The 20,548-nt window shown below is 37.8% G+C and overlaps 1 protein-coding gene across 2 annotated transcripts in view; it reads right to left on the reverse strand.

The window, feature by feature from the left end:
* The window catches only part of SH3D19 (SH3 domain containing 19), a 50,574-nt gene that overhangs the window by 18,012 nt on the left and 12,014 nt on the right, over positions 1-20,548 (reverse strand). Inside the window, exons 2-8 of one of the 2 annotated variants that reach the window (XM_072405908.1) lie at positions 14,038-14,077; positions 8,035-8,075; positions 5,879-5,921; positions 4,756-4,891; positions 4,020-4,203; positions 1,116-2,117; positions 526-633 (exon numbers count right to left, since the gene is read on the reverse strand). In XM_072405908.1, coding sequence (XP_072262009.1) covers positions 526-633; positions 1,116-2,117; positions 4,020-4,203; positions 4,756-4,891; positions 5,879-5,921; positions 8,035-8,075; positions 14,038-14,077 — 1,554 coding nt within the window. Of the gene's footprint in view, positions 1-525; positions 634-1,115; positions 2,118-4,019; positions 4,207-4,755; positions 4,892-5,878; positions 5,922-8,034; positions 8,076-14,037; positions 14,078-20,548 lie in introns of both variants that reach the window. The other variant, XM_072405907.1, reaches the window with a different exon arrangement.

The raw sequence follows: 20,548 nt of genomic DNA on the forward strand, positions 1-20,548 counted from the left end.
TTGTGCTGGAAATATGTGAAAAGGCTGAGCTGCGCATGCGCAGCATCAACTTTGGTTGCCGGGGAAACCTGACATTCCAGGCTTTTCTTGCATATGGCAGAAATGGAGGAACTCATGCACACCGGCATGGGATATACTTCACCCCTGCTCGATCACTCAAAATGATCAAAGGAGAAAGAACAATGTTAGCAACCAGTGAGGAAGTGCGGTTAGGCAAGTGTGGCAGGTTTAGTTCAGCTCTAATTATACGTTGCTTTGTCATGTATCTGTTACGACTTATTTATAAATCCTGAAGGAAGAACTGTTCGATTGGTTACTGAACCTATTACATGCAACAGTCAATTCTACAAACTTTCAAAATAAAAGAATCTGGTTTCTGTAAGCAACACAGTTGTCTGCATAAATACCAAAACAAAGGCTATATCGACCTGAAAATCAGTGTATTCGCTCTAATATTTACATGTTACTATGTAATTTTATGGGATAACACTTTACCACAAACAATGTCATAATTGTGTTACTCACATTTGCCTAGTTTGCCAGAGATTCGGATGACTGTGGGTTTTCTTAATATAACAGGAGGACATGGCTGTTCCTTCTCAGTTTCGTCCTTGGAAAACAGCTGGAACGGATCTGAAAAAAAAAAATGCATTCCTTTGGAAATCAAATTTTGCAACGTTTAACAGTCCTCTGAGTTTTTACATTGCTTTAATCAGAAAGAGATGTCAAACATATTAGCAAACAGTGAAGAGAGACACATAGTTGCTTTTGAATTGTCCAGGCCAGTGTTTCACAACCAGGGTTCCATGGAACCCTACGGTTCCCTCAGAGGTTGTTAGGGGTTCCTTGGGCAATGAGCAGTTTGTGCCTCTAATGTCAGTTACCACTGACTCCAATGATTTTTTAGGCTATCTGTAAGGCTGACATTCTTCACACTGGCCAGCATTGGGTAAGGCGCATTCTTCCTTCTGACTACCACACTTAAAATCTGAAAGTTATTACAGGGGTTTTCCTCATGTTAAAATGGACAAAAAACATTGGTCTAGAAAAAGCTTAAAAAATAGTGGAGAAAAAAAAAAAAACAAGAAAAGAAAAAGATATATATTTATTCTTACCAGTATTTGAATTGGAATCATTATTAACTTCTGGACTTGGCAACACAGGGGGTAAAACATCATCATCAAAGCTGATCAGGTTTAATTCACCCACTGACTTGCTTTGTGTGACCTGAGCAGGTGCTCGGGACGCAGGAGTTTCCACTGTATTAAATGCTTTGGCTTGAGTAGCTATAGAGAATTTCGGAGCAGGAATCAGTGGCTTGGCTCCTGCTGGTATGCAGTTATCAGTCTGCATGTTTTTTTTCGGTAGCATAGGCCTTGGTGCAGGAACAGGGATTATCCGGTCAGACTCTTTACTGTTAATTCCAGACAAAGACGTTCCAAGGAGTACATCTGGGATGTCACCACTGCTGCTTTTTACAACACTTGGCTTTGGTTTCTTTGGCAGCTCTGGTTTGGTCACACCACCAGAGTCTGATTGACTGGGTGGAACAAGCCCTTCTCTTGGTGTGCATTTTGGTTTGTTGTCTTTTCCGGGTTCCCATTCCCCTAATGTCCTATGAGGAAATGGTTTAGGCGCTACAGAAGGCTTACCAGGAACACCACCCCTTGTGTTGATGGAGCGTGGAGCAACTTCAGGTCTTCGAGGGTGTTCAGTACTGTCAACTTGCAACTCAAAGGCTTTAATTCGTGCCGTAATACTGTTTTGGCTTCTTTCATGGCTCATATTGTTCATTTCCAATAAATCCCCCAGGAAGTTATCATCAAAACCCGGACAAGGCTGACTGGATGGCAGTTCTCCCTCAGTTGAGGTCTGGAAGAACACTTCACTGTGTCCTTGAAAAATACTTAGATTATTGTTTCCTACAGCCTTAAGATTTGGTTTTGTCCTTGGCCTTGGCACTGGATATCTGGTGATATTGGGAACATTAGTGTATTCGTGTCGGGTGCTGGTCCCAGCAGTGTTACTGATTGCTATCTGGTGACCACTGTCCTGAACATTGTTTTTCACAAAAGGTAACGGCTGGCGTGGTCTTTCTGGCCTTTCTGTTCTTTGCACTGAAAATTATAACAATATTCAGCGTTATTGGGAGAACAAGAACGCCAACAGATTTTTTCAAAACATGGTCTACATCTTGGGATTTTGCAGTATAGGACAAATGCCAAGAAATCAAGTTCCTTCAAATTTATTCTTACTGTGGATATTCAACATTAAGAATTTGTTCTGAAGGAATGGGTGAGGAAGTGGCAAGCAGGTTGAAGCACAGAAAGACAGCTATGATGACTGAAAAGCATTTTGTATATTTTAGTGGCTTTTAAAATATACCAACCAAAAAGTAAAAAAAACAGTTGGATACATCATGCGCATGTCTATGCTCACAAACGATTTTTACTGTTTTTTAGAGGTTGGATTATATGTGAATATCCCATGCAATGTCCATGGAAATTTTACTTGACAGGGCAGATGGGTCTGGTTTTGCAACAGTCTTTTCATGTTTTACATCTATTTGTTGAACCAGAACTACAGTTTTTTTTTTTTAGACATTTAGACATTTTAAAATGATCAAATTGAACTACAGGCAGATCTAAAAGTTACACATTAGGGAAGCTGCATAGTAAGACAACATTAAATGAATGCATGATACTTGGCGTATGCATCTTGCATTCCACTGCACAGCAAAGTTTAGACTGGGAAACGGATAAGTAGTACAAGGTGCCAGTCAATAGAGAAAGAAGAGTGACAGAAATATGAGCTCATCAGTGTGCCTCTTCAGTACTTTTTTGTCCTTTACTGACATGGCAGAAGATTTTCAAGAAAGGCAAGGATTTGAGTGGTAGGAAAACTGCTGTCATGGGAAGTATAAGCACCAGAGAGATATTTGTGTTAATATAAGCAATAATAAGAAAACCTGTGATGTATTATATACCTTATTAATGTGCATGGTTTTTAAATATCAATCAGAGCATGGTGTTTTGCAACGGTTTAAAAACAATGGACTTAGGTAGCAGTGATTGGTACCTAGACACTATGTGATATTATCTGCATAGGCTGGGAGTCTGGTAGTAACCATAGTCTATGTGTTCTAAATGTTCTAGGCTGGAAGCAGCAGTTCCTTTTTATGACAAAAGATATACCTTATACTTAATAATTCAGTGATTTGGTAATGCTAACATTTCTGGTTCCAGAGTAGTGTAAAGGTGCGTACACACTTCCAATTTTTATCGTTCCAATCGAACGACGAACGATCGATTGGGCAAAAAATCGTTCGTAAAAAAGTAACCAACGACGCCGACGAACGAGGAAAGTAGCTGGAAACGAACGACCGGCGGATCGGATTGGACGACGATCGTTGAACATCGTTCGTGTGTACGGTCGTTCGTTGATCGTCCATGTTCAGAGCATGCGTGATGAACGAACGTCCGTTCACTTTCCTGTCGTGCACATATTTCCTCTATCGCTTAAACGATCGTATCTATTGTGTGTACAATATCTATGAACGATCGTGTCGTTACCTCTAGGTGCAGGATCGGTGCTATACGTTCGTTCGTGTATATCGTGCAGGAACGTTCGTCGTTCGTTTTCCGACGATAATAATTGGAAGTGTGTACGTAGCTTAAGTAATAACAATGGGTCCACTTTATAGATTAAAATGTTGTTGCCCACCTTGAAATTTCTGTTTATGCGAGTACAAAGTCTGCCTCAGTAAAGATAAAACAGTAGTGTGTATTATCCACACTCTGGTGATAACTTCAGTAAGATAAAAACACAAACTTTTCTGTGATTAGTGACTTTTCATACAAGTATATGACAAAAAGTAAAGGAATATGCTGCCTCAAAAATGCAGATTACACACAGATTAAACAGCAAGCCAGTGCACCCCCTCATAAAGATCATATGGGATGTTGTACAATGTGGAGGTTTCTTAGCCAATTTTTGTACAATTAGAATTTTAAACATACCTGTAGCTGTGGATTGATCGCAGAGAACAGGCTGATGAATTACATTTTTGCCGGCCCCTGGGCAATCATCTTCCAAAGGAAAGTCTGTTTGTGTAGCACACGATGAGGTCCGCCTGGGCTCAACATTAGCACTTGGTGTGGTTACTTGGTTGATTTCTTTTATGACCTGCTCATAGGATGGGGGCTGCTTCATAGATAAAAGAAAGCAACTGTTATATGCAAAAGCTCTTTAATGCAAACATGAATAATAAAGTAATACTGTATCTAATTACATTACAGCTGAGATAATCAATGATACTGCATTTTAATTCGTATTATACATTTTGTTCTACTCCTAAATAAAAAAAGGGCACAACAACGTTTCTATAAGCCATAAACTAATTTTAATATGATTAGTGTACAATAAATGCCTTTGCAAACTTAGTTATTACCACAAATAATTGTGACAACATCATTACTGTGCAAACAGCAAAGATATAGCATGACCCTGCAAATCAGTTAAACCACACAAATATGAGAGTAGCAGTGATTAGTCTATATTACAGTAAGCTCCTGCAAAGCAGCACAATTTCAATGTGGAATACTATATAGATCACAAGCAAACCAAGATTCTGGAAGCATAAACATGTCTCTTGTAACTTGTATTTACGCAATAATTTTTTAATATGGAGATTTGATATGAATCTAATTTTCTAATGAAAATTAGAAAGAAAAAAAAAAAAAAACTACTACTGACCTCTGGATGATGGGAATCGCTGGGCCTCCACTGAGGTGGGGGTGGAGGAGGGAACCCTAGACCCCCTGGTGGGCCACCATGAAACCAGGATCCAGGACCAATGGGCTCAGCGGCAACAATGGTGATCTCAGGACGTCTGAAAAAAAAGCACCTACGATGAACTTCTCTAGCAGGCAGTGGTCATCACATCAATTAGACAAGAATATTATTGCATCTAAACAGTTCTATTTTTAATAATATTTACTATAATAATACTGATTATAAAATTATACTTTGATCTATCAGAGGGGCTACTGAGTAAAAGTGGTTTGTGCCACAAAAATATAGTAAAAGACATGCAGCACAAAATTTACAGTTGTCGAACAAGCTGTGAAGCATTAAGAGCATACTTAATGCCCATTTTACTAGATACACCCATCTATGATAACGTAAGACCCCGTTCCCATTTTCAGAATAGCGAGAATTGTTCTATGCATGCACAAAGGTGTTGCATATGTTCTGTATAGGTCTATTCTGAATTAACATCATCACACAGTTTCAGCAGATCTGACAGTCATATTAAATGCAAAATACTGACCCAAATGTCTGCATGTCACAACAAAAATCTAGATCTATCACACACTAGGCATTGTGTTTTTCCCCAATTTCCTATACTACACTACACTGTGCTTTTCTGCACACCACCAACATACAGGGGTTATTTCAGCAATCGTGGTATTCTAACAAGCTTTAACAAGTCTTTTAATTCTCTTCTGACTTCATTAACAAGGTGTTTTATTCTTGAAAACTGCTGCTCAGTAGATGTTTTTCACATCAGTCTCTGTATACTCTGGAGACTTTATTGTGTGACAGTCCCAAGAGGTGAACTGTATCCAGAATGCAGCAACTACCACCATGTCTGGCAGTAATAAATATTCCATAGTCAAACACATTTACATCACACATATTTCACATCCTTTATTTATCCAAACAACCAAAACTCTTGACCATGTCTGCGTGCGTTACGTATTGAAATGAAGCCACAAGGTCACCATTTGGCTCTGTGTCTATGAACAGTAGCTGTAATTCATATTGACAACAAAAGCTCAAACAGAAAAAATAGAGACAAGGTTGACAATATTACCTTCTGTCTCTTTGTTGTTCACTCTGTGCAGTAGTTCTAGAAGCTGCAAGAAAAAAAAAACAACATATAACAAATTAAAAATAGCACCCATACAGATATTCCCACTGAAATACACCTAGCAAAAAGGTCAAGAGGATTTTATCAGTGAACTATCATATTCCTATATAATAAATAATAAAACAGCTGTAGTAGGTTTAAACATTTTATGTAGAAAAAAAAAGATTGTAAAAACATAATTTTGTTTCTCCACATGTAAGTACAGTGCACAATGCTTTATGACGGTGAACTCATTTACAAACAGTTGCTATGGGTTACTGTAATGTGTTAACACCTATTGTTTACAGGGCCTGAAAGAACTTAGTGCAAAAGCAAACACTGCAGCTGTGAAACGGACTTCAATAATAATCATATCACTCAAGAGTTATTGATGCTTTGGTATTTGCTATTTTTAAAGGTTTAAGATACTAAAAGTATGTATTAGGAGAGAGGAGGTAACATTGCCTGGAAACCGGATACTGGGAACAGAGCTGAGACTTCATGGACATTTCTATTATGATTCTCAGTCGGTGTAATCTGACTGTAAAGTACAGTAACCTACAGCACTTGATGTGGTCAAATCAGTACAATGACAAAATTTGATTGAGTTGATTAACTGCCTTATTTAATAAAATTATAGAAATCCTGATGCCATATCTTCATAACAAGCAAAAGCACATGGAAATTTAAGCTTCATATCAGGCAATTGATGTATACAGCTTTTTCAGGGAAGTGTAGTGTCATGCAGTAAGTGTGTGACTCGATAATCAGTGCAGTCTGTTTCTTGATCCCAAAAACCCATATACATGTGGCTATAGTTATGACTAGACTTTAAAGTTGCTTAATCAGGATGGTTTGCTAAAATCTTCCCTGTTGGTGTAATTAAATAGAAAAGATCTGTTACTTCATACACAAGGCATTTCATTAATGCAACATCAGGTTCAGGAAAGCTCTGAAGTTGTAAAGAATAAGTACAGTTATCCTTTCCTACCCTTTCCAAGGGGTTTGACCGTAGCACACACTCACCTACTATATCACCGTTCCAAGTCTAAGAAGCCAATAGACATGCTTTCCTTTGAAGGGAATGGAGTTAGAAGCACACTTGTGTCAGTATACTGCAGAGGTATTCTCAAGATTTGACACAGTGGGAATTCTGTACTGCATTGTTTTTGCGAGTAAATGCCATAGTCAGATTACTAAGGCAGGGTAGAATAGGCTTTGGGGTTTATTTCTATGTAGCGATAGTGGCTCACGTGGACTGGAACACAGGTGTTGGAATATAAAACAAAAAGTAGATATTGGCCAGCACATTGGGAAAGTGTGAAAGGGGACAAAGCTACATTTTTAAAAACCACTTTAATAAAAGTAGAGGAATTTATTGTTTTTTTAAAAACAAAAAGACAATCTAAAAGAGTTATTTTTGTTACAACAGTTATCTGATGGGCCGACAAAGCTGCTAGCTACAGATCAATAGAAGAAGAAAAGGTGGTTTTCCACCATATGGACACAAAAAGCAGAGGTCCTTAAACTTCATTACAAACATAAAAAGTCTGAGTTCAAGTGGAGTTTCACTTTAGATATTAGTTACATGAAACATAACTCACAGACTGTAGATTTGGCATGGTACATGGAATATCAGAGACAACAGGTTAATACTGGTGACTAGAAGATTCTACAATTTGGTTTCTCTTGTACCCAACAATCTTTAGCATCCGGCACATGTTCCGGTGTCCAAAATCACTAGTTCCTTATTCTGTACTGTGGATCTGCGGAACCCAACGTCATCTCTGTGTCTAGTAACAGGCCAGGCATCAGACTATTTCGGAAGATGACCCTTCATGCAACATTAAGCAGAGCAGAAAGAGGGAGTTCTTTTCCAAGCACCTCTTTAATTTTTTTTTTTCAGAAGCATCAGAGTTGTGTTAATAAGTGCATACTTTGAAAATGAAGGACAAAAATCATCTTTGGATCTAGTATGGTGAAAACTGTTCAAAACAAAATTATCAGCATGACTTAAGGACTTTAAAGTCATGCCATTCAAAAAATGAAACAATATAAAAACACATATAAATCTATTGCTAAAACAGAAGCAGAGCAATAGGCAGGAAGTAAGTACTTACTTCTCTTAATGACAGCTCGTATTGATGATAAAGGTCCTTGTCTGAAAATTAGAAAATAATTGAATTGGTTACTTGACAGGGAACAAAACAACTTGGAACAAAAAAAGAAAAGCTGACTTGGTTCTTGTAAGCATTCTATCCTTTAAGAAAATATATCAAGCCAGTTACTATGTTTATGCCAGCACTGTAAATTAATCTCTTAATCACTGATCCCACCCTCTGTAATGGAAACCAGAATCAGATGCATAACAAATACATTTGTACTGTTTTAATTGGATGACTGGTTGCTTATTGAGAAGGTGAAGCAAGGAAAACACAGAGATGAAACAGGGTATTTGTCTTGTTCATGCTGTCTTGATGAGAACTTAGTTTCTCTGCTACAGGGTAAGCATTTGGAGGATGAGCTATTTGTTCATCTGTTAGAGACCTTTGGTCTCAAGATGACTGTTCCCATGAGATTCTTACAAGAATAAAAACACACATGCATCAATTTAACAAAAACAGCATTAAGCCAAAATGCGGTCACACACATAATTAGTTTATTAAAGAAGAGGGAATCTCCCATTTTACTAAATAATTAAAATCAACTTTAAAGACTCCTTATCGGTAACCTTTTATTTCTGCAAGCAAATCAAGGAAACCTGTCATGAAAGAAATATGAACATGCTACATTTTTAAATAGAAGAAACCTGACTTTGTCCTAACTTTTATTTGCATGCATGCATACTATAGGTCTGACTCAGAGGACTAGGTTTCAAAAACAGCATGCAGAGCTTTATTGAAGAGAAAAGGTCTTGGGTATCCACAAACATGACAGATTTACAGGGAGTTGTTATAACATTATACAACTAGGGTTTAAAATGTAAGTTTATTATTGTTTTTTTGTAATTTTGGATTGAGTTAGGAAAGGTTAAAAACCCTGTCAGATATTTGTCTCTATTGTGGGAACATTCAAGTTCTGTTTTTGTCATTGTGACGATGGTCACAGAGATAGGAAGGAATGAAAAATCATAATTTTCCAGTTGATATCAGAGCAGGAGCATGGGATTAGTGGAGGTTCTTTCAATGGGGACAATTGTTCTTGTAACAACTGTTTACAGAAGCAGTAGATTTCCTCTCACTCCCTGATGTGTCTTCAAGACCGAAAGCAAAGGCAAGAGGATACAAACAGCAAAAAATAAATTCTGATTGGAGTTTTACCTTTTACACCATTTCAAAAATATCTAAATACACTTTAAAGATAATCAGGTTCTTTTAACTCATTATCAGGGTTTTCACTCTCTGATACACGTCTTTCTGATGCTACCCTGCACATCTGGTCTTTTGTCAAAGCTGGGAGTCTATTCTGTGTGTAAACTCCATGTTGGCTTGTACTGGAGCTTACACAGAGTTAATTATTTTCTTCTCCCCCTTAAGTGATATTGTTGCAGTTGGTCACTTAGGCTGGAGCAATGCACCTCTGGATTAGGAGAAAAAGGTCACATGCCTACCTATACCTGAAAGTACAGGGTATTTCTGAGGGCTTCAACAGCAGCAAGGGAGCCCTGCAAAGACGAAGGACTGCTGAGCATGTTACACTACTATGCCAACCCATATAATGAACACAAATTTCCCTCTGCGATCTGATTTATAATCAGAGATGAAAAAAAAGCGTGGGCTATAATCTGAAGGTGAAAATAATTGCTTGGAATTTGACACAAATTTTCGTACACATGGCGGGTTTTACCTGACAGTAAAATCACAAAGCATAGGTCAGTTGACATATAAAAGTACTAACTAGGTTCTGGGGAATGGATAATAGTAGCTTACGGAACCAGAACACCACTCTACTGGAGTAGTCATAATCTGAAACCCTTTCTGTACAGATAACACTCCTAGCTGGTAACAGAAGTTTTTCTTTTCCTCTACTCAGAGATAGTCAGAAACTTAGTGGTTTTGCACATCATGTAATATTTCCTAAAAAGCATGTCCAATTGCTATTTTATTCCCCAAGCTAGGATGCAGTAGACCTGAGAACAATATGGAAATGCCAGTGCTCTATGGGCTGATTAGGCTGCTTTATATTTATTTTGATGATATTCATGCTATACAAGAGGAAACCCAACAAGCAGACATTACTTTAAAACAAAAAATGTATTACTCGATAATGAACAGATGCATGGCCACATCAGCAGACACAGTTAGCTTTTCTTAGGTGGAAGAAGAAAAAAATGTCAGGTTAGAACACTGTTTTATCATTGCTGTTTTCCCCAAATGTTGCAGGCTAAAGGTGTCTGCAGGACTGCTCTTTGTACAAGCTAATGGACACATGAGGTTTATGGTTATGAACGAATCAAGGAGGAGACGACTTAAGACAGTCATCAGAACCTTTACTATCTAACAACAGATTTTTCCATTCTCTGTGCTGTAAAGAGCCAAAGAAGGCGAACGGTGATTGTTTATTTGTAAGGTTGTTGCAAGAACCTTTGTCAGGTATTATGTAAACATTGTACCTCTTGGTAAAATATCTGTACTATTAATGCACAGTATGACTATTCCTATTTCTGTAAACCCAATTTCAAATAATCTACATGGCTAACAGAGGGATGGCAAGTCTTATGATCTATGTGGTCATTATTTGACAATTCCATCTACACACCACACAATACAGCTGCATTAGGCACACTGACTATATGGCTTCCAATATTTGTCCAGCTCTTGTAAATAACCCCATCTGGCTTTAGTACCAGATGGATGGGTGGGAGGAAATTACTGATTGGACCCAATAGATTCAATTGTCTAATGGTTGTGTCAGTTTAGCCATAACACATCATCTTCCAAATGTCAGAGTGTTGAAAAGAAATACATTTTTCTTTCTTTTGGCCTTACTTATTTGTACCACTTTAGATTAAATAAACCCTAACTTGACAGCTTATTCTACTAAAACCAGGATGAAGAAACTAACATCACGAAAATGGAAAACTATCCAGACCCAAAGCGTATAAAACTTGATTTTTACAGCTACTTCTAAAATAAACAAAAGCCCTGAAAAGAGCATTGTCACGGTGAGATAATGGTGGTATTTACAAGAAGCGTGATACAAGCATAACAGAATGTTTGCATTCTTCACATGTGTTCTTAATTATTTTATGTTGAACAAATTGTCAACATGTGCAAATCATTCTTGAAAGTAGCCAAACCACACCCAATTCTCCAGATCCTAGGAACAACTTGTTGCTATGTTATTTATGAACAAGAACCGCTATTTCTACTAAATCACAAAGCTATCACATATTTGCATCCAATAATCAAAATAAAAAAAACTTATTCAGGCCTGCAAACAAGGTACTGACAGTCAGTCCCAATATGTAGCCCATATCAGTGATTGCCATGATGCTCACCAACACCTTTGTACTTCCAAGCAAAGCTGCACTAAGACCCTGTACACAGCTTCCAACAAGCTATGGAATGAAGTAAAATAGATTTGTACACATGAGTTTGTTTTTGTCAATTCTTTTGTTCTCCGTGTAAAAAATCTTCAACTTCCATGGTCATTAGGTTACAGAATGCAGAATGGCAGAATTACATCTAGTACATAAATGAAAAGCCTAGCAATAAGGGCAAATCCATGTGGAGAGGGGCCAAGGGGAGAAACCTATATCTCTTTGCCTAAACTGCCAAATCAAGCAATAAGAAATGCTAAAAATCAAAAGGATTAGGAAACCACAGTCAAGCTTGGAAACTCTGGCATAAAATTAGGAACGGTGGTTTAAAAGCTACAAAATGTACGAATCTTTTAAAATGGAACTGCATTTTTTTCAATATCCAAATAAAGGGAGGAATCAAAAGGTCCTGATCTAGGGTGATATTTATAATGAAATGTAACTACAGGCTCTAAATATAAATTATTCCCCCGTCAGTTCTCCCTAGTTTTTCATGATTTTCCCTTACACAAATAGCATTTCCTATTGAAATAGCTGTGCACTTTCGAGATTGTCTATTTGTAATAGAAACTGAAAGGATTCGCCTTGAGAGATAGAACCATTAATTTTCAGGGGGAATTATTTATAAATAGAGCCCTACATGTCTAATATTAGGATTTGTTGTCTAGATACAACTTTCATTTTTAAGCTAAAAGGATGATGTCCAATAATGTAATCACTGTGTTCCATCTATAAATTAATGTTTGCACACAAAACTGTTTACACATCTGTAAATTTTAATATAACAGTTTGTAGTTAGTGGCTGTACTAAAAGTTTCAGATTAGATTTTTAGACTAAACACAGTAAGTATAAACCAGCTGGAAATTGTGTCTGTTAGTAATATGTCCATGAGAAAGTAAAACATATAGCATGGGATGGATCACAAGTAATGGCCCTGGAAAGGAATTCAATTGTGAAATTTAGCTAAAGTGTCTTGTTACAGCCTAGAATAGAATAGAAGAGACATCTGGCCAGAAAGGACTAAAATACCCCTAGTGCTTCTGCGTTGGTCATGGAGGGAACTCATCATATTGACGTGATGACATTACACAAATTTATGGTCTCCCTCCTTCAAACAGAACACACAGGATTGTTTGTTGAAAAAATAAATAAATGTAAAAATTATAAATTATTATGATTCTCATTAAAGCTAAACTTTAAGGAAAACAAAAATATATGCTTCCAGTTGGACAGCACCTCATTGTAAGGGTTAAAGTGCTTTTTGTATCAGATATACTACCAAGTGGCATTGGGGGTCTGTCCACATTTTAGACTGTAACCAGTGCAGCAGAATGCTGGCTGCTAGGGAATAAAAAAAGGGATATGGGAATTTTTAGCTATACCCCCCTTGATAAATTAAGGAGGGACCCAATACAATGAGAAAAGGCTGAGTTCCCTGCAAAACAGTTTTACTGTAAATGGCTATGAGTATGTAGTAAAGTAAATTAAATGCTAGCAGGGTAACTTTTTCTTGTAGAAGAGATTAGAAGGCAAGAAAAAAAAGTTATATACAGCAAGTCATGCCAGTGGAGCTTGATGTACAATATTGGCATGTCCTGGGGCAAAGACAAATAACTTCATTGCAGAGTTACTTTATCCAGGACCAGAGGGCTCACAGTTTAAGCATGGCCACCACTGCAGAATTTGGCTCAGTGGTGACTGCTGCAGTTATGCTGAAATAAATCGGGAAGGGGGGGGGGGGGGATTACAAAAATTTAGGGTAGACAAGTGTACTTGTCCTTTAAAAATTTGTATAATACAGGTAAAGATATGTGTTCTCTGCACATGAGTACATCCTAACAAGATGTGTACGTCATGCTGATTATATCCTGAACACTGGTTATATAATATACAAGGCATTATATTCTACACCAGTGGTCCCCAACCTTTCTGACTGCAGGACCCAGTGACATAGAACAAAATTTTGCCATGGCCCGGTATATGTACAGCTTACACTACTCTGCTATTCTCAGCAGCTCGGCCTCCTGTTAGCATGGCATAGCAGTGTAATGGAGCCGGTGTGCTGTCAGGTGGCAGAGCTGCTGGGAATGGCAGAGAAGTGTAAGCCTTACATACATTGCTCTGCCATGCTCAGCAGATTCTGTATAAGCAGTGTCAAGAGTGCCACCCGTGCTCATGCTGGTTGTACTCCTGCTGTCACACTGTCACTAGCTTTAGAGCAGTGTAAAGAGGGCCGCCAGCGCTTCTGCCTCCTGTCATTAGCAGCCCCATCTCACCAGCCTTGGACTGGCACTGGTCCGCGGCTCGTACGTAGGGGACCACCGCTTCACACTATAGAAATACTCATAAACTGAAAGACCCCACCACCTTAAAATGATAGATAATAAATCAGATGTGTGCATATTTATATGCGGACACAGTGTGTATCACTTAAACAGGAAGTGAAGAAAATGTTCCAAACCATTCCTCACTCTTAAAGGTTTTAGCTGGAGTCAAGCCAATTTCTGTGCAAGGGTATTTTCCAAAGTCATGCTATCCTTAGTTATTTTTGGCACAAAAGTCTCCTCAGCAAGAACTTACCCAGAAAATCGGTGCTCTGGTTTATTTCTTTCTGGGCGTTCTACACAAAAAAAAAAAAGGGGAAAATGTTACAACACAAGCAAATAATTTTTTAGTGCAAATCATTGGTTTGTGAAAGTTCAAATAATGGCAAATCATTACAAGAATGTAGAACCCACAAACAATAGATGGCTATTTTATAATTAAAAAATAAACAATGATTGTTGGCTGCTAAACAGTCTGTTTTTTACCATAGTTTATGATGTCCTGTATTTAGCTATGAAAGTAAATTATGTTCCACCACATTAAAAAGAATATATAGAAAATAACCAACTCAGATTTCCCAATATTTTGGTAAAAAGTTGGCTCTGGCTACAGTGTAACAACTGGAACCTGACAATTTACAATGAGAAATTTATAAAGTTTGCTTTGTCCATTTAAACTGCACAGTTTGAAAACTGACTGGACTTTTCCACATTTTGTAGTGTTACAACTAGAATTGTGGCTTTTCCTATTTCATTTCCACAGCATGCTTAACACTTAACATGCTTCCCCTTTCAAAGTCACACAAAATACCTGTTGAACCTGCCAGTGAAGCTGATCTCATACAGCTTCCTGTGACGACATTGCAGCAATGCCGTGTTGTATCTTGCCAATCAGCCCATTGGCACCGCTAGTCCTGCCCACTGTTTTCTGGACTGACAGTGCTGCCCCTGTTGCCATAATCCTACCACTGTGAGCTGTACAATGTCAGGGGTACTTTATCAAATAATAGTAGATTCAATTTTGGCTGCAACTACAGCTACAAACCTTTAGGGTTACATTTCTACCAGCTTTGCACATTGAAACAGTTAGTGACATGACTATGGTAAAACACTGATAATATAAATACAAGTTTTTATTATTATTATTATTAATAATAATAATAATAATACAATTCAGCAACAATGTCTCTCCTTTAAATTATGTAGCTCTTTTAGAATTACCATGGGCTACTCTGCAATTAGTAACTGGATTTTGATGGCATTATGATTGCTCATTAAAATTTTTCTTTTAATAGATTAAAAAGTGTTCTGGGGATGTCTCCTCAAAGTGTGAGGCTTTATTAAAAAACATAATAAGTTCCTTCCAGATATTGATCATGTGGCTCATTTCAACTATGTATGTAATATCTAATAGGCAATTGGTCTTACCAGAGATTTTTTTTTTTAGGTGTTTCACAGAGTATGTGAATATGTTTACCTCTGCAACAGCCAATATTCAGGGTCTTCATTTTCGTAAAGAAATGGAAAACTTTTCCCTCACGGAAAAATTTACTCTACGTCGCAACAATAGACAATTTGGAAAAGCTCAAGATGACAAAATAATAATGCTAAACATTGCAAATGTCTGGAGTATAATAATATATTTTCTGTTTGGGTCAATTTCGGAAATGGGGGAGGGGGAGGAAAGAGTTTGTTACTCATGACTTTATCGCAACCCCTGTTATTACCCTGTTTAATAAACATTATTCTTCCCACCACTGCTCTACCAGCCTGGCATGATTCTTGTCCCCACATTTTGGTCAGCAGTATTGTGGGAAATGTGGAAATCACCACAATTGTTTGGGGGGCTTGCTAGGACACTTTACAACAAGTACAAGAACCGACAATTACCAAGCAGAGAGGATGGGTTTTTAGAACTAAACTTAAGGAACACTAAATTAACTATTCAAGTACATACATACAGTGTAAGGGAACCATTTTGCTTGTAAAAAGAATCTGTAATTATGTGCAACCAGTTTTGCAATCTAGACATCCCTGCCCCTGATACCCCTGTCTTATGTAAATAGAAAGAAATGTTTTTGCTGGCAGAATCATTGGGGGGAGGTGAAAAAGTAAACCATAAAGCCACCCCCCATTCAAGGACTGGAGGGTTGCAAAACATTACTTGTTTAGGTTCAATTATGCTTTAATACATCGTATCAAATCCAATCAGTTATAGAAGTTGTTTTAGTGGTAGGTTTTAGCTGACTACATAGTACAAAAGAAGCAGAATGTAAATCTTTTAAGCTTTTATCATTTTATGCAGTTTCCATGTGTTCCTAAATTGTGTGTACCAATATATCATCTAGCAGTCTGCCTTCGTTTGAGCTCTACAGTTAACTTGAGCGAGAATTTTGCTGGCACGAGACCCATACATCACACCATTGACTGGATTAAATGAAACAAAAAGCTGTGGTCCAGAACAAAGAGACAGCTGAACTGATCGGCAGGGATCTCAGTGAAGAGCTACAACGGTATTAGGGCACAGAGGCCACTTGTGTTTGCTGCTGCCAAACAAACCATACAACCTGGGTTTTCCACACTAGACTGCCTATCAGCAACATCTCCAATGAGAATCAGTACAATGTCGATATCCTAAAGCAGTTGCTGAATACTAATGAGTCCTGTGAATCAATCGTTGCACTTTGCAGATCAAATATTCAGGACAATGTAAAATATTTACAACAAATTTGTTTTTTGAATAACTTAGGTGAATGATAGTATTCAGAGTTGAAGGATGTTTTCTGAGCAGTGGAATAAAATCATGCTCTCTTACCAATAAATTGGGTACTACCCGTGTGTCTGGGCTCTTTTTGAAATGTTCAGGGTAGTGGTCAATGTATTTGAGCACCTACTGCTTCATGTACTTCCCAATATTGTCAGACTAAATACAGTTGATAATAACTTGTTATTTATTTATTTCATTAAACTCACACAATATCCAGCCAATTTATTCCAGCCAGTAGTTGTAGAGTTTTTTGAGAAAAGGTTTCCCAAAGGCTTTTGGGAAACTAATACTACCTCTTAGGCCATGTGGTAATCACCGAGCTCCTAAAGGACCTCTAGTAAAGTCAAATTTATCACTTTTCTTACACCACAAATTTAAGTTTTGTGCTTCTCAGTGCTTTAATTAATGCAGCACTTTCTCATGCTGTCTAAAGAAACAAAATTCTCTCCAAGGCAATGTTTTGATCCCTCTGATTAAGCCTTGTACAGGCCGTCAGTAATTGTTGCCAGAAATGATCCTTAGCCTGTCTGTCCATTTATTAAAATTTGCACCTGAAACAATTACTGGTTACTGCCAAGCAGCACGGTCCGTTTTGTGGAGGCATCATGCTGCATCCTCCCCATTAGTAAAACAATAACTCCCGTTTAGTGATCCAGCATGGTGACCGCTGACTAAGGACATGGAAAACCTGCACTGATGCTAGACACAAATCTACAATCTAAAAGCTTACTCTAATCACATTTGTCTGGCACATTTCATTGCAGTCACTGCAAAAAAATATGGATGTTCAACAATGCCTAGACTGTTGCATAGTCTACAAAATAAACACCGTGTATAAGTAGTATAACATTTTTTTTTGTCATTTTATTTCTCAGAGTTTTTTTTCTACTTTGACTGTCAGCACAAGGTCACACCTGTAGAGAATTACGTACCTGTTAATAAAGAGGCCCTGTTCTTACCTATTCAGCAGGCCATTTTTGAAATGTCCTCTTTACTGATCATCATCCTTAGCTGGTCGGATTGGACATATACTTGTGTCCTCCTGCATGTTGTGGTTTCTCCTACTGGCTCAAACATCCTGTAGTGGCACACAAGCCAGCAGGTGAGACCACAGAATGCGCTCAGGATCATGGATACTGCACCCCCAGAAGTGTGGAAGACATTCAGCAGTCGACAATTAGCAATGAAGCTGAAATTTTAACAAATGAGCTGCCAAAAAGGCAAGTATATCGACCCTTCATTTTATTCTGTGCAAGCTGAATGTCCCCAATCATTTAAATATTGATTTCCTTGAATAGGTTTACTACCTGATTGTCACTGGAGATGTTACACAGCTAACAAAAAAAACATACCGCATATGGTCATCATTAGAAACTTTCTGAGATAAGGGTTGGGGATAGGCTGGGGTAATGTTTTGCTGATCTGTTCCACAGTACATCTCTGGGCTTTGTCAGGCTACCTTCCAAATTGTTCAGAAAAGCATTCCCTGCCTTTCCACTGACCGAGGGGAGACCTAAATTTAGGTACAAAATTAAAGTGCTGACAAAGCAACCTAGTGCAGCTGTATCCTCAGCAACAGGTCAAACTCATCCTCCAGCCACAACTTTAAAAATAGAGGAGGAAAAAAAAAAGAAAACCACAAAAAGAAAAAGACGAAAAAAAGGGATCAGCTTATTCCATGAATCACTGTTGGCAAAGTTCCGCGCCAGGATGGGGGGAGTCAGGCAGGTCTATGCAACATCTGGAAAGTTACTGTATAGCTGCATAAATACCTTATAATTTATAGGAAACACTGCAAAATTAACCTCTCAAGCTCCACTGGGTTTGATGGCTACACAAGTTTATTGTATCGACCAAACTGGTAACAAAAAGTGCCTAGATTTTCACTTTAGAACAATACATGCTACAATATGTAGAAAATACATATAGGTCTCAACATTACCCCTTAACCTAGGGAAATGTACAGTGCTTCAGTAAACATATCTTAGTTATTAACAAAGTGTTTATATAAATGTTGACTTTGTATGACTTTTACATATTGCTTTGATTTTTGCTATTCTATAGATATATTTAGATTAACAACTAAAAGAAGATCTTACTGGCTTTGTGCTATTATTCTGCAATGTCTCTCTATGTAACTGTAATTATAATCCTTGACCACTCAGAGAGTGCATTGTTTTCAATGAGTCAGACAATGCATGGACATGAATTAGCAGAAGGAGCAGTGAAGTTTAACTATTGTGGAGCACTGCAAAGCAGGAAGGAGTATGTTATAAGTATGATTACCTCAGGTACATATATTATTATAAATTAGAAATAGAAACAAGGTTTTATAAAAGTTAAATAAAGTGATTGGATGTTGAACATGAGTAAAAAAAAGTATATTAAAAGTATATCAATGTTACGGGTATCTGCTCTAACACAATGGAAGTTATTTCCTGTAACAAATCTGTTCGCATTTCCTTCTGTTTACATGTTGAAGTTTACTGGTTTAGCCCATGTTAGGTTAAGCCAGTAGAAATCAAAGCATTCTATAGTAAAGCTGATAAAAGTGACCCAATGAGAGCTGTCAAAAGTCTTATTTAGCCAAAAGCTAGCAATTATAACTAAATACACAAGCAATGAGACATAACAAAAGAATGTAAATCCTTCCCCTGCTGTATCTGTATCTTACCTAGATCCAGAGAAGGAAAGTGTAGTGTTGTCCAATACTGCAAGCATGGTTTCCAAGTTCAAAAAAAGTTTGCATTGCTTACATTACTTCACACACACACAGCTGAGCCCTGTGCAAAGTAGCATGCGTAGTACAGGGAACAAGCCAGAGATGAAATGAGCTAGCAGCATCTAGAAGAGACAGAGAGGCGGAGGACTGGAGGGATGGGTCCTATGTGTTTGTGCATTTATGACTGGAAAAGCTGAACTGGTCAAAGAGCAGTACAGGAATGCAGCAATTCAGGAAGTGCCCGATCCCTCCTCACTTTCACCACTTACAAAAAGGAAAACTTGGTTTATTGAAAGAACTAAAAAAAATCATTGAAAAAGCTCTGATTGAAGCAACATCTTACTGATTCATAAATCATAAACTAGGGGCTGTATTTATAAAACAGGCAATCATACATTCCCTGGTGGGAATCAATTACCATGAAAAACATGGACCTGAATGATTTCCTGTTTCATAAATGGACCCCTAGGTGCTGGGAAGTAGGTAACTTAATCGGTTTAGCTTCATTGCATTTCCTCTGTGTACTGTTATGGTGCTGCTAATATCAGGGGGTGTTCATCATTACTATCACCTACTACTGCCTAAGGTACAAAACTCTGCATATAGCTGTACACCAAGTGTGTATCCAGAAATGTTAGAAGTGCCCACAGCTTTTAAACACCTATATAGGAGCACACATATATTTTGATTTGGCACAATTTTTCGTTTCTGCTAAATATTGAGACTTGGGCACTGAATCGGGTTGTGTTTAATCACAACAAAGCCAGACCTCTGCCAGGCTAGATGACCATTTACTAAACCATACACATTGAAGGTAGAGATAGATACAATGGTTAAGACCAGGCTGGGTGCCCAAATAGCAGTTGCTGTCTACTAGCCCTAGAGTTGCCACCTACAGCTAGTCGATGGAATGGTATGGTGCTGGGGTGAGGTGGGGAATTTGCACTGTTATTAAACTGTGATTATTTTGTCACTTCATTTTCCAAATATAACTCTGTAGATATGTTTCTAGCATAAAGTACAGTAACATTTTTAACAATTGCAAAGTTAGTGAAAATGCCACAAAGTTTGGGTAAAATGAAACTTTATTTGTTACTAGTGAATGCAGTATGCAATCTGTTTGCAGCTTTTAATTCATACAACAGCCATGATAGTACCCGTGAGCCTAGCTGTTGTTTCAGTTTGCAAAACCAACAGCCCAGCAGTTTACACTGGGACATCTCTCCCAGTGTAATATTTAGGGATCTGCTCTAAGGCTAGGTATAAACGTGCAATAGT

Source organism: Pyxicephalus adspersus, chromosome 3 (genome assembly GCF_032062135.1).
Source record: "Pyxicephalus adspersus chromosome 3, UCB_Pads_2.0, whole genome shotgun sequence".
Lineage (NCBI taxonomy): Eukaryota > Metazoa > Chordata > Amphibia > Anura > Pyxicephalidae > Pyxicephalus > Pyxicephalus adspersus.